Source organism: Carettochelys insculpta, chromosome 15, assembly GCF_033958435.1.
Source record: "Carettochelys insculpta isolate YL-2023 chromosome 15, ASM3395843v1, whole genome shotgun sequence".
Classification (NCBI taxonomy): Eukaryota; Metazoa; Chordata; order Testudines; family Carettochelyidae; genus Carettochelys; species Carettochelys insculpta.
Genome location: NC_134151.1, coordinates 31891732 through 31906172, shown reverse-complemented (window position 1 = coordinate 31906172; position 14441 = coordinate 31891732). Strand labels below are relative to the sequence as shown.

Genomic DNA, 14441 nt, shown 5'->3' with positions numbered 1-14441 from the left:
ATTAAAAAAGCCCACATGAGCACTGAAGGAGAGGCTTACTGATGAGATATGTGTCACCTGCTGCAATTTCCCTCCCACAAGCTTTTTCATTATCCGCACAATACACACAATTGTAGGACAATAAACTTGTATCAACCCTTTCTCTCTCCAATGCTGCATCTTAGCTCATTGGCACTTAGAGAACTTCCTTCTCACATGGAGCGTTCCGACGCTAATTCAGTCATCCTATAACAGTCAGCGGAGTTACACAAATGAATTGGACCTGTTGTACAGTGAACCGAAATACACACCATAGATTTCATTCTCCACTGCTAGCACCATGAAGATAAGCAGGCATCAGTGAGAACTCAAAAGGTTAGTTTTTTAAAAAAAATACCATGTTTACCCCAGAACAGCAGATGATGCATAAGTCTCCCAGAGGAACATCTGAAATGCTGGGCAATGTTTGGTCCTGACATGTTTTACAGTTAAGGAACAGGACTACCTCAGAGGCTGCCTTCTTGCCAATTATAGGTGTGACTCCGTAACTGTATTTAAAAATGTAGTTTTTCGGAAAACCTTAGAGGTTAGGAGCCAAGGTAGCTTTTGTATTTGTGCTTTTCAGACTGTAGCACTGCAGAAAAGGCCAAAACTTTTCTCTTAGTTTGCCCGCACCTGCAGTTCATGTGGCTGTGAGAAGCTGGCATGCCTCTGTGCCAGCACCACAACTAACGCACCTGTCAGACCACTTGGCTCGAATCAGCTGATTTAGAAGCTTTTCCCATTGGCTATCAGTTCTTAGGCTGTCAAAAGCCAAAAAACACTCACTTGGCCATACAGTTTCACCCAAAAAATTGGAGATAATTTATTAAAATTTAGCACTGACTGAAAAAGTCACTAATGTCTTCAATAATAAATTAATATTTTTAAACAGAAAACCCCCAAACCATAATTACTGCATTTGCTCAGGCTTAATAGATTTAGGTTTACAGTATGGTACTCAGTAGATTCCCCTTCACAGAAGGAAATTTTCATCCACACCACAAGTCTCTTATCCAGTCTTCTGACCACACAAGAAAATGCTTTCCTGGAAGTTGTCCTGCTTTCCCACTACTCCAATAACCCGTTTTCTCCCTTGTTTGAGCCGGACTAAACACGTACTTGCAGATTTATGGCCAGCAGCAGAGAATAGGCATCAGTGGACAATGCAAGCAGCTTTACAAACGCAGGGTTTGGGCTGCTGTTTAAATATACCAGAAGGAACAGGGACTGAGAAGGCTCAAAGGAAAATAGTCACAGCAGTGTATAAATAGCATGAGACCCATTTCAGTTTTACAGCGCTGTGAGGATAATGGCAGGATGGGTTACCACAGTTTGCAAAGGGCCCAGAAAGCAGAGTGAACGCAGCCCTCTCAGCCACAGTCTTCATAGGAAGAGGATTATAAAAAACTCTCTCATTACTGGCCTCTCCAATTGCACTGCATTCATTGTCTCATTATTGCTGCACAACATGTCCTTTGCCATTCAGCCCCAATCGCAGAAAATATGAATTTTATTTGTAGTCCACGAATGGGATGTAACAGCTAAAAGAATAAAGTGCCCAAAAAGAAGTGTATGGAATTCGAGTGTCTCAATGGTTTAAAAAGGGGTTGCCTTAGACAGCTTCAAGCAGCCCTTCAAGAAGTTTGTTAGCTCTTGGCTAGCCAAGTCAAAGGCAACCCCATCAGGTTCAACTCCTAGGTAATGCCGATAACCATCAAGGACTAAATAATTACTGTTCCTCCTGTTAAGGAGTTAAGAGTCCTAGAAATTCAGACTCAAACCTCTCCACAGGATAAATACCTGCAAAACCACAGTGTTAATGAACCCAGAACAGGGAACATTGACCCCACATGATTCTTTAACTCTGTCCTAGGCACTAACGCCTCCCAGGAAGCTATCCAAAGGTGACTATTTTAAAACAGCAGGCCACCCCAGAGGACCCTTTTGAATATACAGGCAGATGCAGGTGTGACTTCAAAGCAGGAAGCTAAGTGTAATATGCAAATCTGTTTAGAGCAGAGTTTTCATATGCTTTTCTTCTATCACTCCTGCTCCCTCTCATACAACCCTGTATCAATATTAACAAGGTCAGCAAACAAGATCCAGGGAGAGAGAGGAAAAACCTTACAAACCCTGTGCTTTTACATCTCAGACATTCCCAGGGGCTGGAAAATAATTATCCTCTCCTCCCGCCTTCACCCCACTTCACCCAGCCCTGTGTGAGAACAGCACATTGCACGACAAATGCAAAAGGTCCCAGAAGCACTTTGGAAGGGAATCCTATCCTGCAAGCAAGGATGTTAACAGAACTTCTGCTCGCAGCAGCAATCATGATCCTCTGGAAGCACATGGCTCTTTGGTCAGTGTAAGCAGTCAAAGCCAGCAGTATCACAGCTTCTCTGTTTTAAAAAACAACCCTCAAAACTACCTCAGAGAAACGTGGCCAGTCTGCCAAGAGCTTGCAGCAGCCCAACACACCCATCCACATGGTTAGAAAGGGATTAACCACCAGTTGAGAGGCGTTTATTAAACAGCCTCTCCATCCTCTTCTTGGTTCTCTTTTTCCTCCTCCTCCACTTCTGTCTTGATCTGGGCCACTCCCAGTCGGTACAGTGTGTCCCGGATCACCACCTCACCAGGCTGGCAGCTCTGCACGATTTCATGGATCTGCCCATTAACGATCTCCCGGCTGGTGAGGAAATCCATCAGACGGTTGTAGAGGTAATAGTGGGTTGCGTTGTCGAAGGTGATGGGCCTTTGGCGGACGTTGCTGGTTTTGCTGTCGTTGATGGCAGTGATGATGGCACTGTAAGGCTCGAGCTCTTGGCACAGTGAGATGGAGTGGTGCCGAGATGTTGGATCACTTTGGCTGGTCTCTGCCCCAGTGTGAACAATTCGGCGGGCTGTGGATTTGGTGACTGGATGCTGGACAGAGTGCTCAGCTACAGTCATATCTACACTGTAGTGTTGATCTAACAGCTCTGGGCAGGACACACGCTGATGGAGAGAGAGAGAGGAGAAAAAAAAAAAAAAAGAGTGCATACATAGGAGCTGAATACTTAGCAGCTTCCCTCAACCAAGCCTTGTCCAAAAAATACTATAAGACCCTAAAATTTCCCTGAATTAAAGAGCAAAAGGACAACCTGGGGGCAGGAAGTAAGCAAATAAAGTTGTCTTCCCCAAAAGTGCTAGGAGGATGGTCCCATACATCCCACCACCTTCACACAGTTTTAAAACATCAACAACAGATCAGCAACGGTCACTGACTCCACAGCCTCCCTTCCCTATCAGGCGAGTAATGACAGACATAGAAAGGAACGTTGTACAGCACATCCCCGCTGCCTGTGTGTTGGATAGCTATGGCACTCGCTAGACTGTGCTGGTCATACAGTGACTTATTGAGGAGTGCGAGTGTCATGCAACACAGCCATTACAATTGGTCTGTAACTCTCCTTAGGAGCAATACGTAAGACGTCAGCAAAGCCACAGCATTGGGCAGGTCATGAAACGCATTTCCAAAGTTCAGTCATCTTAATAGGCAGAAAGCTGTGGTCAAAATACCAAGATTAGCCTAGTGCAAAAGGCTGCATGGAAAAAATAAATAAAATCACTCTTCACGTTTTTTAAAGCTTTCATTAAATGCACACCACACAGTACAGATACCAACACCGAAAATTCCCATTATTCTCAGACAACAGACTGAATAATGTAACTAACCGCTGGGGGCTCCATGGGATCAGAGAAGCACCCCTGGCTTTTCCCCCACATCTGGGCAGTCAGGTCAGGGCAACAGATATCTGCACACAATGCCACCGAAGAAGCCATATCCACTACATAGACTGGTGGCCAGTGGCGTGAGGAGACTAGCAGGTCCACATGATCCCGGGCACTTTCCCCTCTCACAATGTACTTTGAGCCGCACACCACCTCGGAAGAAAGTGAAGAGGACAAGCATGAATTTCTGGTCTGGTGTTTTGCACTAGAGCTGAGAGAGGGGAACTTCTAAGGAACAAAGAATACAGAACAAATCCATCGTTACACTTCCTCTCTTCAGTGTGGCTAAAAACTACCTGGACTTGGCAACGTCTTGTTTAAAATTTCTCTCTCACCTTCCCAGATAAGAAACAATCATTTACACATCAGTGGTAAAGTCAAGAATTCAACACCAACCATCCTTGTCTTATTTTCTTACTACTAAGCAGCATGGCTGGAAAGCAAAGTCCACTTTCAAGAGAACACCTGGCTCATCTCTCCTCACACCTGAGTGTGGAGAATAAGAACCCAAAATTCAATAGCTGTCTGCTCTCAGCCTCCTCCTGTTTATTCTTCCAAGAGGGAAAAAAAAAACCCACCACATTATGTGCTAGGCCATGTGTCTGTCAAATTATTGTCTAAGAATCTGTCAATCATAAGCAGTTTCTGGTCTGCCTTACCTGATGTGGGCACACTTTGTAGATTTTGCCTCCTGTGTGGCGGACAGGGGGTTGTTTGGCATCTGCCCCATTCTGTACGAAGTCATAGAGAGCCAGGAGGGAGTAACACAGCTGCTCCTAAGAACAGAGAGACCAAGACGAAAGCCTACATTTAAATTAGAAATCAAAGCCTGTGACTTGCCTAAGTTATGGCTGTAAGTGAAATATCAAACAAGTTATGTTTTAAGCATGGGAACAGTCTTAATTCCTCGCTCAGTACCATGAAGATGACAAGCAACTCCAAGACAAGAAGTCCATGACAGAATAATTATAGGTTTCAATTTTCCAACCCACCAGGCTAGAATTTTTTTTCTAACCACATGTCAATTACCCTGTAATCCGCAGGGACTCATTTCTAATCCACTTCCCTCCTTCTTTAATAAAGTGGAGAGAAAAGTTACTTCTCACATTGCTGTTCTGAATAACAGCCACCTCCTCCTGTCTTACAAGAAAGGAGGAGTATGGTTCCCCTTCCAAAACTAGTGGGAAGGGGCAAGGGTGGGTGTGGGGGGAGACAGGGAATAGCCCTGTTACCTTTGTGTCTGCTGCCCCCCAGGGGATGCTGCACCGTGTCAAGAAATGCTGCAGCTCTGCCTCACTATAAGAGCCGATCTGCTCCACTTTGCAGGATTCCTCCTGAAGCAGCCGCACCAAAGCGCTCCCATTGCCTGCAGGAGCAGAAAGCATTCTCAACATCCACCCTCCGAAAGGAAAGGACACCACATAGTTTCTCCAGAAGTGGGTGAAGGATAACCCAGAAACACAAGGGATGTCAGCAAGGCTGCACTGAAGAGGCGGAATACACATAAACCCCTGAACCAAAGGCAAAGCCCAGCCTGATCTTGAGCTCTTGAAAAGCAGATGTTTGCTTTTCTAATGAGGTTTCTGGGTTCTAACAGAATCACAGCATTTAATAAGCACCAACTCTGGAGGTCAGGAGAACCAAGGCACTCATGCATCCAAATATTCTGACATAATTTGTTAGAACTAAAAGTATTAAGCGAACTTCGAGACAAGCTTGCAAACCAGTCTGCTGCAATTCCATAGCACTGCAAACCTTTTTCTTTTAAGAGCTGGCTCTGCAGCTCCAACTCTACCTCGTCATTTTTGTTTCCATGACTCTTTCCACACAGGCCTGCATGCTGCTTGTCCAGTGTGCACTGCTGGCTCCCAGCCGCAGCCTTTTCCTAAGCCAGTCAGCCATTTCCAAGAGTCAATGCTCCTTGCAAATCTGCTGGTACCCACTTTATATCTGTGGCTCACTTTTGCAGGTACAGGTACAAATTTTGCATCTGAAACCCTGCAGATAGATACCCATGGGTATCTATCTGCAGATGTGGGTGCAGATATCCATGGCTCATTTTTACAGATATGGATACAGATAGAGTTTTGTATCCCTGCAGGGTTCTGCCCTGGGAGTCAGTTCTCTCCAATGCAAGGTGAAGTTTCAGTGTCTCCACTTACCTGAATTGTAAGGAAAGAGCTAATAATGGGGAATCCAACTTTCATGCAGTTACTCAGTCCTGGCTCATTGTCATATATGACTCAAACACAGGATGGCCTGACCCAACAGCATTAACCAGAAGTAAATTTAGGTTACAGTACTGAAGCTGCATTACAGCCCTCACTTGGTTATTTGTCTTCCTTCCAGTCCCTAAACCCACCCATGATATTCCCCCTTCTGGTGTCAAAGCTACAGCACAGAATAGGTACCGCCTGCAGCTACAGATTACAAGTTTTCACAAAAGAGCATTCCAACAGCTTCATCAAATGCTGAGTGACTAATCTCCAAGTAATGTTCGGAAAATGCACCTCTATTTAGAGCAATGGGATGTTCACTTAAATTCCCCTGTAGCTTATTTCTAGCAGACCACAGCTAAGTGTTCAGACTTCACTAAGTAAAGCAAGTCCCCATTAGGAATTTATAATTAAAATAACAAACTTTGACCTATGTGCCCCCAACTCTGCTTTGGTGTATCTAAAGATGTCACCAGGGACAGCCAAGTACTTCTCTTTACAGCAAGAAATCCTTAGTTCTTAACTGCAGATGGGTCACCTACAACAGAAACTACTCTAGCCAAAGCAGCCATAGGAGCACCATGACAGAGAGTTACCTGGCACTGGATGAGCATCTAGGTTCTTGTCCTTCTCAGTGTTAACCACCATAGCTCCTCTCATCAGTGGTGGGAAGAAGGGGGCAACAATAGAGGCATCAAACTTGGTGATCGGGATGCTAGACGGGAACGCCACCTGCTCGATCACTTCTGTCTCCATTGTGGACCAGAAATCTTCCACATTTACCTCGCTGGATGACAAGAATTCTGGCCAGGTAAACTAACAGAGGTGAGAAGACATCATATAACCCCCAGTACACATGCTTTGTTTATAAAACAGCTCTATATCTACTTGGGACTTGAAACAGAACCACAAAACTAACACACACACTGTCCAGTAGGAAAAGGAGCCTGCCTCTTTACTATGGGATTGGACCCTTCTGCCCTGCAAGGATTCAGACCAAATCTAGTTTAGCTAGGAACAGTGTTTACTACATAGCACTTTTCATTTCCCTTTGTGTTATTAAAAGATTCCATAACACCTCAAAGAAACAGCTTCTAACAAAAATCAGAAAAATGCTTCAAAGTCAACACACAAGAGGATCTGAAAGTTCCACTCAGCTCCATTATATCAGAATCCTATTGGCTCAATGGTGCAATCAGGAAGACAGAACTTATATTTCCAGATTCCTTATCTAAAAATCTCTCCCCACCCAAAAGAAGAAAAAACATATGGACAGCTGAGTCAGGCTTCATGCTCCTTTTAAGCATTAGCAGACTCACGTTAGACAAAGCCCTTGCATGTAATGACTATGAATTTCCACGATTAGATTGGGCAAATTTCTTCTTGAAACGTATGGCCAAGAGACCTTGGGTTAGCCAGCCCTGTTTAATTGTCCTGCCCTGCCATCCTGTGCTGGGTGTAGGACTTTAAAAGGATGAAGTCCAGCAGTTAGGGGCTAGCTGCAGAGAAAAGTAGTTGAGCCAGGTTGTGGGTAGAGAATTAAACCACAGGAGTGGAGCTAGCTTCTACAGTGGATCCCTGGAACAAGTGGCTGGACTCCAGAAAGGCTGTCTTGGGGCCATTAAGCCCCCAGAGGAAGAGAGAGATGATGAGATGCTCAAGCCCAGGGAGGGCTGAAAGTTATTTTGCTGTGTTTTATTCTAGAGCTCTTCTGAGAGGCCCAAAGAGAAGTCCTGGGATCTGCTCCTCTGAACAAAAAGAGCACAATTCTCATTGATTTAGAAGACTTTCCTGTTGGCCTTCAGGGAAGCCAGCCAAAGGGACTATGAAGAAGCCAGCCTGGGGCCTCTCTTATAGCTGGATTTGTTCCCTCTCCTTCTGGGGTATCCTTTTAAGTCACCTTAGGGCTAGCCCACAGAATACACAGATGGATACAACCAACAGTAGACAACCAAAAGGAAGGACCAGGAATTCTGTACCCAGCCACAAAGAGGACCTAACCAGTGAGTGCACACATGGAGCTTACTCAGGAGTAGGACGCTATTAACAGAGACACACGTTAAAAGCTGGAGGGAGCATTTGTGACAATCTACCTCGACGTTCTTTAGTGCCAGGACGTTTTCTGCATTCCTCTGGGCTATCTCAATCTTGGGTGCAATGCCACAGACTCCACAGATCATATCGTTGTAGTCCCGGACAGTGAGGCACTCAAAGGCCCAATAGCCATTGCACAGCAACTCCTGGAGCTGACCCAGCTCCTCAGGCCTCAGAGTTTTCTCTGGGAGGAAAAGAGCAGGTTACTTCAGAGACCATCTGCACGATTTACTCAAACTGCATTCACACAGCTTTCACTTCCTAAAGCCAAGAGAGAGGTAGCCCACTAGTCACCAACAGAAAACACTCCACAGACTTATTTCCATGACATTTTTGTGGAGAACTGATCATAATGGTGTTTGAAATCCCTTTCAGACCTAGTCCTAAATGTCTCAGCAGCCAGCTGAAAAGCCCAAGCACAAGTCAAGTCAGGATCTGGCATGGGTACTTTCCAAGGCTGGCTGGACATCAAAGAATGTATAGCAGGTTCCTGGAAGCAATTTTACTTCTAGGATTTAGTGTTTGTCCCTTTACAAAACTCAACTGCTGATATAACTGGTCAGGAAAAAACCCACCCCCTCAGAGGTAGCTATACAGTACCAGGAAAGAGAGAGGGGCACAATGTTCCTGGATTCCTCAGAGCAGAGTAGGACCATAAAACTCACACTCAAAAACAAATACCAGTAGCTCAGGACAACTGACAAAGATATTTTGCAAACAAGATGCGGAGACACAATCTAATCCACTTTAAAGCAAAACCTTCCCCCCTCGTACCCTTAAGGAGGACACTGTTTTATGTGAACTATAGTAACCCCTAACTAAAGCACTTCAAGAAGTAAAGACCCATGTATACTGTTGCTTGGAAAGGAGGAAGTTAAATGGCATTATATGGCCACTTTCTACCAAAGGCTGAATAAATAAGTGTACAGAAAGATAACACAAACAGAGTAATCACAGGCCTATGGCTAAGGATGTCTTTTCACACTTCCTGAAAGCTATTACCTGATGCCATATTGCTTTCCCAGTCACCTGGACACTTCCAACCACACCTCCATTTGCCCAGCATGTAACATGTCATAGCTCCAATCACCCACTCCCTAGGCAACCACGAAGAGTTCTCCTCCAGTCTGCCCTAGGATGCTTGCTGCTTTCTCAGCCTGAACTCACCAGTCTAGATGGTCTCTAGGCCAGCTTCCTGGTTCACCTGATTGAACAAAGAACCCAGACCTCTCATGTTCCTCTTTTTCCTTTTATACCCTCAGCTGCCAGAGTAACAACACTTCTCTTGCCCCCAAAACCGCCACTGAAAGGAGTAGCCCTTCCTTCCTGCAGAGAAGACAATAAGGATGCCTGGGGACGGGGATGGGGAGTGCTATGGATGATGTATGATGGGAAGACTAGGATGGAGCCAGTAGAGTTCAGGTGAAACACATAAAGGGACAGTTTTTCCCCTTTCACAGTAGGTGGCAGCCACCAGATAATACATTTGACTGTTTGCTAACTCAAGCCTTTTCCGCTGGTCCAGATACGAACAGATAATTCAAGTATCTTTTAAACGCACATAGTAAAAACCTCTCTAAACCAAAGCTCCACCCAACTCAACAGAAATACATTAATCATCAAAAGGACTGAGTTTGTCAGATTATAAAAATGGCAATCACCAACTTCTTCCATCTGAAATTAAAGCCAAATGCCCTTTCACATAATTCTCAAAGTAGGGAGAGGTCAAATGTTTAACGGCCATTGCTGAGAGAAAGAGCAAGGTCAGCACCTTACCAGTCTGCTCCTGCACAGATTCCAGGATACTGCCAACGGCCACTTTGGGATCCTCCCCAAGTTTGATATGGTTTCGGATGGTGAACAGAAGGTCCAGGCTCACTAACAACTTGTTGCCCACATTGAACAGACCTGCAGTTTAATAAAAAAATACAGAAATTACTGGGCAAGACTGAGAATTCCAATCCACATAAAAAACAAAACAAAACACATTCACTGCTAAATGACCCATGCTGAGTTTGATCTAGAAGGTTAAATACATTAAGTCTAGAAAAGCTTTGAGGTTTCTATTCCCTCTCCTTGCACTACAGCAGAATTAGAGCCCTTCTGAATCTTGCCTTTATGGTAACACCACCCAGCCCTGCTCTGCTTTACAAAACTACAATGATGAACTTCAGTTCCGTCAGCCAACAAAGACTGAGAAGCCTATGGCATTTGAGTTTTTTGATGCTCCTGGTCTGCAACCCAGAATGAATTCTTTACAACTTGCGTATAAAAAGACAAGTGGGGCGTGCTTGCACTCACTACAGTGACTAACCTATAGCAGTAATGCAAGAGGATGAGCAGTGGCACACTTCTCAATCCAAGAAATTCACACCTGGTAGGGTAAAGAGAAGAAATCTTTTTGTGTAGAAGGAGGAACTTCTATCATAGTTCAAAAGCCCTAGATTTCTGCATATTGGGCTCTCTAGATTAACCCACTGAGCGTTTGTTTTTCCTACCTGTGTATATATCAGTGAAGCTATGCAGGGCCAGACACTGCAGATTCAAACACACTTTGACCTGGGCAGTAACCACCTGTAACCTGTTAGCTGTCAGCAACCAGCACTCTTGTGGACCAGCAAGAGAACTGCAACATACAAGCAAGGGAGGAAAAACAAAACAAAACACACCATTATTTCACTAGCATGCAAGCTCCCCAGCCACTATTGGGAAGGCATAGGAAGGCAACTGAGATTGCTGAGATGCTTTCCCAACCATCAGTCTGAATCAAAACTAGACTAAACTTTGAGAATTGATGCACACCCCATCACAACAGGATCCACACAGCAAGCACTCTAACCAGCAACCAAATGAGATCAGGAAGAACACATTACAGCACATCTAGATTCCTTATATCCGTCACATTTGCCTCCCTGTGCGCTTCACAAAGCATTAGGATTGGAAAAATAAAACGGGATTAGCAACCACAGGCAGATGTCAGATAACATTTAAATCTAGATTTAATGATCACTCAACCCAGAGAACTCTCCTGCTGTGTGTGAAATTTTCATCTGCAGCCAGAGAAAGCTAAGGACAACTCAAACCCTATTTCCTAAAATTTCAAAGTAGCAAAAGGGCCAGCGAGACAAGTCATTCAATAGAAGGAAAAAAAAAAATAGTTTTATGGTTAAGCTTCAAGCATTCACATTTGAAAGCTGTGTAGCAAAAGAGTACAGGAGCTGTAACAGGATGAGGATCATTGTTGCTGCATTTCAAAAGAATCTGGAGCTACATCTCAAAGATGGTAGCAGCACAAAGATTAATACTGATCAACTGTGTGCCTGGAAACCAAGGTTCATTGCTTTCTGAGAACATCCATTCAGGGCTGAAGTGTTCTGAGTAACAGAAATCCTGCAAGTCAGGCAGAGTTATGAGAGGGTACGGAACTGGAGTAAGCACATGGTACTACAGTATGAGGACTAAGGTGCATGGATAGAGATGCGGACGCAAAGTTTACATGCTGCTTCTGGATAGTATTTGCAAGCTGTGTACTTCCAGGACTGCTATGTTCAATACCATCACCATCAGAGAGGCAGAAAGGGCACAAGTACATGTTACAGTCTAGTCCCAAACTCACAAAAGCATGGATGGGCTGGAAGCAGAGCTTGGGAGCTAAGGGAAATATGCACTCCTTACAGAGATGTAAGTTGCATAGTATTTACAATGGCTTTTCGTCTGGAGGGGAGGAAAGAAGTATTTTCCTCAAAGGCATCTTTAATAAAAAAGATCAAAAATAAGGGTGAATAAGATCACAAATCCAAAAACAGAATCTTACTTCTGTCCCCCTTTGAACAGAGAGCTGTTACAGAGCAGGCACTGTGTAGCCGGAGACTCATAATAATTTGACCAGGAGGTCTGCTCGATGGTGACGGTCTCCTCACTCACGTTGGACAGGATGAGCCGTGAGCTGTTGAGTTCGTGGATGAGGGTGAAGACCTCTGCCAGTTCCGATTCATTCTCTGGGATTTGCATTACCTTGCGCAGCAGCTGCAGCGTTGACTGACGCTGGATCTCTTTCTGGGACTGTGTTAGGGGTTCACTGGTGTTCAGTACATCAGGAAGACCTGAGCTGAGCTCCTAGAAAGAGAGCCAAAATTTCACTTGGCTTTTGTCAAACATGGAATAAAAAGCTGATTATGAAGCCTCAGCGCTGCTGAGAGGTAGAGGACTATTCTACTCATTTTGCTGGTAAGTAAACAGCTACAAATAGATCAAGTAATCTATACAAGGTCAGAACAGCATAGTACAGAATCCAGAAATGCTGAGTCCAGTCCCCTGCTCTGTTTTGCAGAGTGCCTTGCCTCTCATAACCTGAAGGGCTGGGTTAGTTATTTTTATTGCAGTAGAACTGCTTTATAGAGACATGTGGACTGCTGCAGTGAAGAAACCTCATCCACTATGGTTTTCTAGTTCATGTATATAAGTGACTACTATCTCCTGCCCAGGCCTTTAGAAAACTTTGTGATGAAGCATTACCACTTACAATAGAGGATGGAGAGGTGTAGATGAGCAAGATACTTAAACCTCATCAAGTTAAATAATCTCTAGCATTTCTATGAACGTCATTTACTTAAGTGCAGGCAACCGCATAAATTCTCCTCTCCTATAACATGGGGTCAAGACACAATGTGTGGTCCAAAGAAGTTAAAAATCCACAGAGGAGAAGATTAGCAATTTAGCGTTAGGAAAAAACTAAGTGCTCAGCTTTGACTGCGTTGTGATTAAAAAAAGTGATGACAGAGCAGTCTATGGAACTACAGCTCAAAGAACTGAAGTATACAGGAAGAGAAGAATCAAATGCTAGGGGGCTCAACAAGACAAAGAACAAAACAGACTCTAATCCACCCAATCATAAAACAAACCATCATGCCAATGCTTCAGGTTGTGTGTCTGTCTAGTCTAGTGATGAAATACATGGCCTGGCCAAAAAAAGGGTAGACAGCATGGCAGAATGACAAACCATATTAGAGATGCATTAAGGCTGTGAGCAAAAAACCCAGAAGACAGAAATTCAAAACACCCAAGGAGAAAAACCGAACGAGATTCCCTCTCAAAAATGCCAGGCCAACGTAATGCATTAAGGAAGCAGAGAAGGAAAGCATTATTTAAATATCTGTTTATGGGAGAGTTTCACAGGGGGGTTATCTGGGGATTACACTAAGAAAATTTTTTTACTTCAGAGTAAAACACAGAAGGAGGAAACAAGTTTACTGTACTGTACGGACTAGCATGCGGCTGGCTTACATGCTGAGTCTGCTAGTTAGGTACAAGGCGAACTCTATGGTTTTATCCAAAACAATTTTGTGTGTAACATACAAGTGAACTTCAAAACTAAATTTAAAAAAAACCCAGAAGTAGATATTTGTTTATATATATCTCTATATATATCCATCCCATCAAAGGAATTTTACTCAACTAAATAAAAAACCTAGCTAAGAATCTGTCTTTCACCAATCCAGGACTGGTATAAATTTGAATTGCAAACTCTTGTAAATAGCATGTTGTAGTAGAAAATGGACAAATTGAACCAATATTTGCCACCACACCTCAATAACCCATGCAGCATCAGATTACAAACATAGGACTTCACCTCTTTCAGACTGCATAAATGAAACAAGGCAGATGTTGCTTACCAGTTTCAGGAGGTTTCCCTCCATCTGTATCTGTTCCATGAGACTTTTTTTTTTTAATTGCAGAGCGGTAAGATTAGAGTCCTATTGCTCTGTAGTACCCATTCTCAGTGAAAGCTACCAGTCGCAACTGTGGACAGTGAATAGCCCCCAAGAAGAGGTCACTGCACAAATACAATGAGTTGACAATTTTCCAGTGGATCGTTTTTCAGTCACCAGATGCTATTTCATGAAAATCTAAATACTCACCAAAGAATCTCAGTTTAGGCAGTTTTCATTTTTTAACAACAGCGGTTTAATAGGGCAGAAAAGTTCTAGGCCTTCTTGGGATTAATCATTTTGACTTTTTGTTTCTAAATGACTGTTCACTTCAAAGAAATGTTTGTAAGTCAAAATCAAAAGCAAACTTTCCTATCAACCCAAAACTAATTTTTTCCAACAATTTCATCTTGTGGAAAATGTTTGATCTTGTTGTAATTCAAAACAAAACACAAATTTCATAAAATGCCAATTTTCCACAGAATGGAAATCCTGAGCTTCAACCTACTCTATACACAACCCAGAAAGCCAACAACCACAGCAAGTTATAAACACAACCCACTGGCTGGAACCTAAAGCTAGACAAAGGTGAAATAGAAATGAGGTATAATTTGGACTTCTATGGCCT

At 43.6% G+C, this 14441-nt stretch overlaps 1 protein-coding gene across 4 annotated transcripts in view; it reads right to left on the bottom strand.

Moving 5' to 3' along the window:
- Positions 1-819: 819 nt before the first annotated feature.
- The window catches only part of HMGXB3 (HMG-box containing 3), a 28269-nt gene continuing 14647 nt past the window's right edge, over positions 820-14441 (bottom strand). For all 4 annotated transcript variants that reach the window (XM_075009786.1, XM_075009787.1, XM_075009788.1 and 1 more), the window contains exons 12-20: positions 11920-12221; positions 10604-10731; positions 9882-10013; positions 8105-8289; positions 6608-6827; positions 5028-5161; positions 4455-4571; positions 3739-3948; positions 820-3018 (exon numbers count right to left, since the gene is read on the bottom strand). In XM_075009786.1, coding sequence (XP_074865887.1) covers positions 2548-3018; positions 3739-3948; positions 4455-4571; positions 5028-5161; positions 6608-6827; positions 8105-8289; positions 9882-10013; positions 10604-10731; positions 11920-12221 — 1899 coding nt within the window. In that variant the 3' untranslated portion in view covers positions 820-2547. The remainder of the gene's footprint in view (positions 3019-3738; positions 3949-4454; positions 4572-5027; positions 5162-6607; positions 6828-8104; positions 8290-9881; positions 10014-10603; positions 10732-11919; positions 12222-14441) is intronic.